At 41.0% G+C, this 6,912-nt stretch overlaps 1 protein-coding gene across 1 annotated transcript in view; it reads left to right on the top strand.

Annotated features, from left to right (window-relative positions):
• Positions 1–1,574: 1,574 nt before the first annotated feature.
• The window catches only part of LOC143019351 (ionotropic receptor 21a-like), a 10,499-nt gene continuing 5,161 nt past the window's right edge, over positions 1,575–6,912 (top strand). The window contains exons 1-3 of the mRNA XM_076174989.1: positions 1,575–2,705; positions 2,824–3,023; positions 5,399–5,633. Of these exons, the coding sequence (XP_076031104.1) occupies positions 1,575–2,705; positions 2,824–3,023; positions 5,399–5,633 (1,566 nt within the window). The remainder of the gene's footprint in view (positions 2,706–2,823; positions 3,024–5,398; positions 5,634–6,912) is intronic.

Below are 6,912 nucleotides of genomic sequence, written 5' to 3'. Positions count from 1 at the left end.
TAGTGATGCAGTGACAATGTACAATTTGAGCTAATTCTAGGACTAGGTTGAGTTGAGTTGATGAAGTGGACGGTAGACGGAATTGCGCTGTTCCTGTAGCAGTCAGTTTTGAGCATTCTGATGGGCACAAGTTTGTTGTTGTGTCTGGTAGCATGACGTGGTAGTGTGTGTGTCTGTGATTCACCAGGGTCTTGGATCACGTGTTTGACTCGTGATCAACTCGTGATCAACAGTTATTAACCTCCCGGATGAGAGCTCAGAGCTCATATGACCAATCTATGGATAATAATGTATCCTTACACGCACACACACACCCAAATCCCCGCCCACGAGAGTTGGAGTAACACCCCGCAGCGAAGCGATACTGAAATTATTTCAGCCCTGGGCGGGAGTCGAATCCGGACCGTAACATAGTGGCAGGCGAGAAATCTAACCACACCTCCAAGAGGTGTGTGTGCGTGCGTGCGTGCGTGCGTGTGTGTGTGTGCGTGCGTGCGTGTGCGTGTGCGTGTGCGTGTGTGTGTGTGTGTGTGTGTGTGTGTGTGTGTGTGTGTGTGTGTGTGTGTGTGTGTGTGTGTGTGTGTGTGTGTGTGTGTGTAGCCCACCGCCTTGTCTGGAAGTTTATTCTATTCACAGACGACGTAGTAGAAGGAATTGTTTCTATCTACATTCACATTCAATCGATGTTCTAACAGCCTCAGCGTCTTGCCCTTGGTTTGATAAAACCTTCAAGCGTGAGCCAAAAAATGAATATATAAAAGTATAATTTTAGCAGTGGAAGTTGAAGGGTTTACCACCAAAATGATTGTCAAACCCTGATTGACCTTAATCCAGCTATAATCGTCATTGTCAAATCTGATTAACTTCCAGGTAGAATCAAGTAAGGCCTGGGGATTGAAATCAAAGGTCAAAGAAAAGTAGCTTATTATATATTAGTTCTGCTAAATGTTGCATAATGATTCAACAATAAGTTTTTTTTTTTTTTTTTTTTTTTTTTTTTTTTTTTTTTTTTTTTTTTTTTTTTTTTTTTTTTTTTTTTTTTCTCTCCTAACAGACTACCAGTATCGATACCGGTCATCGGCTCTCACTTAAACTCCTTCTCCTCTTCTTTCGCCCGAAGTTAAGCCGAAGAAAGAAAGAACAAAGGTCTATTTAAATTCCCTGGGTTCCTTTCCAGCCCTTGTCAAATTCGATTTCTCCTTTTCTGCGTTTTAATTGGTTTTCTTCTTCACCTTTCTCCTTTTTTTTTCTCTTTTTCTTTTCACTTCTTCTTTCTTTTTCTTCTTCCTTTAGTTTTCATTCCTTGTTTTCTTTCTGCATTCTTTTTACATTTTCTTTATTTTTTTTTTATTTCCTTTACTTATTCTGGTAGGTCACGAGGTTCGTTTCTGATTCATTTAATATATTCTGTGATTGTGACGCCCCTCGTGATATTAGTGTAGCCTGGAAGACAGATTAAAAATCTCCAGAACGATTATTTTTGTTTACGACATCAAAATGTCGAAGCCAGGTGCAGAATAGCAAATCCACCTGGATGAATAAGAAGCGCCCCTTAGCGTAGATGAGGTTCAGGTATGAGTGAGACGGCTTGGATACTGGTGCTCCTGGCTATAGTCCAGCTCTCCGGAGCACAAGCGCCTCTGAGGCCATCATTGGAGCAGACCTCCCTCACGAATCTACTACTCCAAGACCTCGTCGAAAACCCTTTACGCGATGAGTACATGTTACTTGTGCACGACAGCGCCTCCGAAGTGTCGTCGTCGTTTTCTGTTGTGGCCGCGGCCTTCCGCTCCCATACCTCCGTTGTCATGTCTTCCATGGCTGACTTCCGTCTGGACGACTTCCCGACCCACCAGGTCCAGGGACCAAATGTAACTGCCCTCGTCGTCTTTTCCTCCGACGAGGTCTTCATGTTCTTGGACTATCTGCAGCTGACTTTCACTTGGAACCCTGGACACCTCGTTCTGGTCTGCAGCAACTCGTCCGTGGACGCGCCTCGGGTTCTGCACCATGCCGTGGTACTGAGGTCTTTGTACCTCGTCCTGTTCCAACTGGAACAAAGAAGGGGGAGAGCCATTTACAAAGCGTCCGATGCGTTGCCTTCAGCCGGGCAAAACGGTCAGCTGACTTTTGCAACTTCGCTACGAGGACAGTGGAAGAAAGGCAGATTTGCCACGAAGTCGGACCTCTTTCGCTATCGGTTTGGGGATTTCCGCAAAGCGGTAATCGCCCTGGCCAGCTGGTGTGATGATTTCCCCTTCATTTACCTGGCCGGTGAGGGCTGTAAAGGGTCTTCCCTCCAGGCCCTAGACTATATCGGGGAGGTCCTCAACTTTTCTTACATTGTCCAAGTAGAACCCCAAGATCTAAACTGGGGAGACTTCGAAAACGGAAACTGGACAGGAATGATGGGCGACCTCATGTTCCACAATAAGCAGCTCGCCATCAACTATTTCTACATAACTCCTGAGCGTGGCAGAGACTTCGATTTCACGTTTCCTTACGAGGCTGAGGGCTTTGGGTTTATGCTACGACTGCCACCGCCTCTGCCACAGTGGAAGAGTCTCCTGTACCCGTTTTCGAGCGTCATCTGGGGTCTTGTCGTCGCGACTGTGGTCTTCGTCGGCATTATGTTTGCTGGTCTTTACAAGCTACAGAATCACCACCAGAAGGATTCGACGGATGCAACTGCACTCTTTCTCATCGTGCGTTCCTGGGATCTCCTTTAGAAAAAAATTACTGTCAAAACTAAAAAAACTGAGGAAAATTTTTGCTTCTTTATTTAGTACATTGGAAGCTATTAACACGGTTTGATTTGTGCAGATCTTCTCAAGCATGGTACGGCAGTCGGTGTCGAACGCCCCAACCTCTTGGGCTTGGATGAGGGTGTGGCTAGGTCCCTGGTGGTTGGCCAGCATCATCGTGAGCCTGGCCTACACGTGCAACCTGATTGCTTTCCTGACCATCCCTGTGTATCCAGAGAGGATCGAAACGGTCTCTGACCTTGCCAAGGCCGATGTAAGGTAAAGAATGCAGACCTGGTCATAATTGCATTAATTGTCAAGTAAAATATCACACATTATGCAATACGAGCACAATCAATCCAATCGGTGGCCCGTTTTCCTCATGCAGGAGAACATGGGGCATCGAGGAAACCAGCCACAGACACGGGTTAAGCTCAAAAGTCACTCGCTGAAGTGATTTTCTGTTGCCGTAATTAAGGGGCGAGTGTATGGTAGTGTAATGTGTAACCAATGGTAATTGGTCATTAGGTTAAGGAAAAAATATATAGAGCTTATCTTTTTTCCTTCCCTATTGAAAATTATGTACAGGAATCGACTGGAGAAACCGGTAGCAAAATCTATGTAAACAGTAATTTGAGCAAAAGCCACTAGTAATAGATATTGTTGAATATGTAATTACTATGGATTATTTACAAAAACGGAATTTACATGACGAATTTATATATATATATATATACATATATATATATACATATGTATGTATGTATGTATGTATGTATGTATGTATATATTTATATTTATGTGTATATATACAGTGTATATATATGTATGCATATATATGTATATATATATGTATGTATATATATGTATATATATATATGTATATAACGTAGAAACCACTGTTGGAGTAGAAAAGACTGGAAACGGGGAATCTATAAATTTCGATTGCAAACTGCAATCCTCTTCAGTAGATCTACTGAAGAGGATTGCAGTTTGCAATCGAAATATATAGATTCCCCGTTTCCAGTCTTTTCTACTCCAACAGTGGTTTCTACGTTATTGACAAATGTGTGATTACATTTTTCACCTGTAATATATGTATATATATATATGTATATATATATATATATATGTGTGTGTGTGTGTGTGTGTGTGTGTGTGTGTGGGTGTGTGTGTGTGTGTGTGTGTGTGTGTGTGTGTGTGTGTGTGTGTGTGTGTGTGTGTGTGTGTGTGTGTGTGTGTGTATTTACCTAGTTGTATTTACCTAGTTGTATTTTGCGGGAAGGGGAGCTATGCTCGTGTTGTCCCGCCACTGTATCTCTCAGTGTCTAGTTTGCTTTTAAACTCGTGAATGGTTTTTGCGCTTACTATTTCATTATCCAGTTTGTTCCAAGTGTCTAAAACTCTATATGTGTGTGCGTGTGTGTGTGTGTGTGTGTGTGTGTGTGTGTGTGTGTGTGTGTGTGTGTGTGTGTGTGTGTGTGTGTGTGTGTGTGTGTGTGTGTGTGTGTGTGTGTGTGTGTGTGTGTGTGTGTGTGTGTGTGTGTGTGTGTGTGTGTTTGTTTTGCTACAAGTGAAGGGGTGACTTTAACAAATCCTGCTACCCAAGGCCGTCGCTACAAACATAAGGTGCTTTGTGTCTTCTGTGTGGTGGTTACTGAACCAATTCTGTGTTAGCTTTCACTGCTGGGTAATGACCTGAAGGTAGAGACGTACTAGTGCGATTCTTACTTGTCCTGGAGGTAATTTCCCTGTTAGGTTAATTTTTGGGAAAGTTTTGTGTATAATTTGGTAGTCTATTTTCAAGTGCTTGCCTGGTGAGCTGTGAACGCGTCTTTGTATAAATGTATAGCGGGGGTACTGCGGGCAGGTCGATATAGATGTTTCAGCAGAACACTGTTGTGGTTTATATTTGTTTCGAATTCTTCCTATAAGATTCGAACCTTAGGCTTTGCATCACGAGACTAGGACGCTGTCAACCAACCTCCTTCTTTTCAACATTTATTGTAGCGTAGTTGGCGGGTTTTTAGACTTGTGAACCAGTCTACGGTTCGAACCCCACATGAGGAGAGTTTAATCAAACTAATGGAGTTATTTTTAATTTGTGTTCGATGCGTCGTGTTTTTGTGATGTTATGAAATGGGTGCGTGGGTAGGTCCAAGTGTTCTTGTACTATCATTCTCGTGTGATGTTCTATGGAAAAGGTTATGGTGCCTTGAGTTTAGCTGATGTGTTGATATTGTTTTAGTACAGTCAGTTATTATTCTTAATACTTTATTTTGTGTTGTTTATAGAGTAACTTTGTTTACATAATTGTTGAACGCCATGTAGTGAATGGAGTGATTATCCTTCTTCTTCCTCTTCTTCCTATTCTTCTTCGTCTTCCTTCTCTTCTGCTTATTCTTTGCCCTACCCTCCTCATTCTCCTCTACCTTTTGATTTTTTACATTCTACTGTCGCCTCTCAATAATTCGTTTTCTACCCATGTATTGTCTGTACTTTATTCCCCTCCCTCCTTTGACTCTCCCTTAAGCTCTCTCTCTCTCTCTCTCTCTCTCTCTCTCTCTCTCTCTCTCTCTCTCTCTCTCTCTCTCTCTCTCTCTCTCTCTCTTTTTTTTTTCTTTTTCTTTCTTTTTTTCTTTTTTTTTTTTTAGAATAACGATGCAGGACTACGGGAACTTTGTCCCAAGAGCTCTCCTGGCTTCGAACGACGAGTCACTGAAGACGCTTGGAGAGAAGCTCGATCTCTTCGGCTACGGCGTCGGCTACGTGCCCGGAGGACGCATGGTTCTCGCGGGAACCCACGCCCTCATTGAGACCAAGTCATACCTCTTCAATCAGCAGATTATCCTCAATCTAAGCAAAACGTCGTACATCATGAAAGATGAGGTCAGTTGTGAAACAAAGGTCGTGGCAGATGTCAAAGTAAGTTTCCAGTGAGTTTCCAGTCAGCTGTGAGATTAAGTTGATGACAGTTTCCAATTAATATATATATATATATATATATATATATGTGTGTGTGTGTGTGTGTGTGTGTATGTATGTATATATATGTATATATATATATATATGTATATATATAAATATATATATATATGTATATATATATAAATATATATATTTATATATATATATTTATATATATATATATGTATGTATGTATGTATCTTGATAGCGTAGTTGGTAAATCACTACCGCACTTGTCATGAGGATGCTGGGTTCGAGTCCTTGGTAGTACCGCATTTCAATTTCTGCATGTCGGCCTTTGATGGCTTAGAATTAAAGTGCATTGTAGTTGTTAAAATATATCTATAATCACTGGGATCCACTCAGTGTTGTACAAATACAAATACATACATATATATATACATATATATATATACATATATATATATATATGTATATATATATATATGTATATATATATATATATATATATATATATATATATATATATATATATATATATATGATACATGTGTTAGGGGTACACATTTGAGAAATGTTTACTAGAAACATATGGTCAGGGAAGATGACAATGTATTTAGATAATTAAGTTAAGTGTGGGTGACAAGCAGACTGATGTCATTCCGACATCAAACAAGATTCGGTACAAGTTAATTACTATTATCGCATAGACTACCTTTATATAATACCATCTACCACGTGATTTTAGTCGTCCTCCGTATAGAAATTGTTCTGCATTAGTTTATTGATTATTCAGCTTTCCCCATTTCTAGTTAACTCAGAGACCTGACTGATGACGTGCCAGGGTTAAGCAAAGATATCTGTTGCTGCATAACTAGTTTTGTTTATAAAAAAGAAAATAGTCACCTTTATTGTAGAGCAACGATTGTGTCCAGGTGGGAATATATTGTATTTGTAGCGGTTATAGGCTAAGGAATGAAGGAATGAGGGTTAGTGGTTTCTTGCATTTTATGGTTTAGGTCAGAACTGGTTCTACAAGCGGCCTGAAGCCCCATAGGCAAGCTCCGTGGTGCAGAATTTTCACTATATTGCATGGGTTGGGGCAGGCTAGTAATTCAGCGTCGGGTAATACTGACCGACCAAAGGTGCGTTACGATTTGGTGTCAGGTCGCGAGTCCTTTCCTGGTGAGCGTCACAAACTAAATGCTCAATTCTCACTTTCTCAACCATCTCCCGGTAG

This window comes from Oratosquilla oratoria, chromosome 37, assembly GCF_046742065.1.
Source record: "Oratosquilla oratoria isolate Oo_2021 chromosome 37, ASM4674206v1, whole genome shotgun sequence".
In the NCBI taxonomy this organism is placed as follows: Eukaryota; Metazoa; Arthropoda; class Malacostraca; order Stomatopoda; family Squillidae; genus Oratosquilla; species Oratosquilla oratoria.
This window is presented reverse-complemented; position numbering and strand designations above follow the sequence as displayed.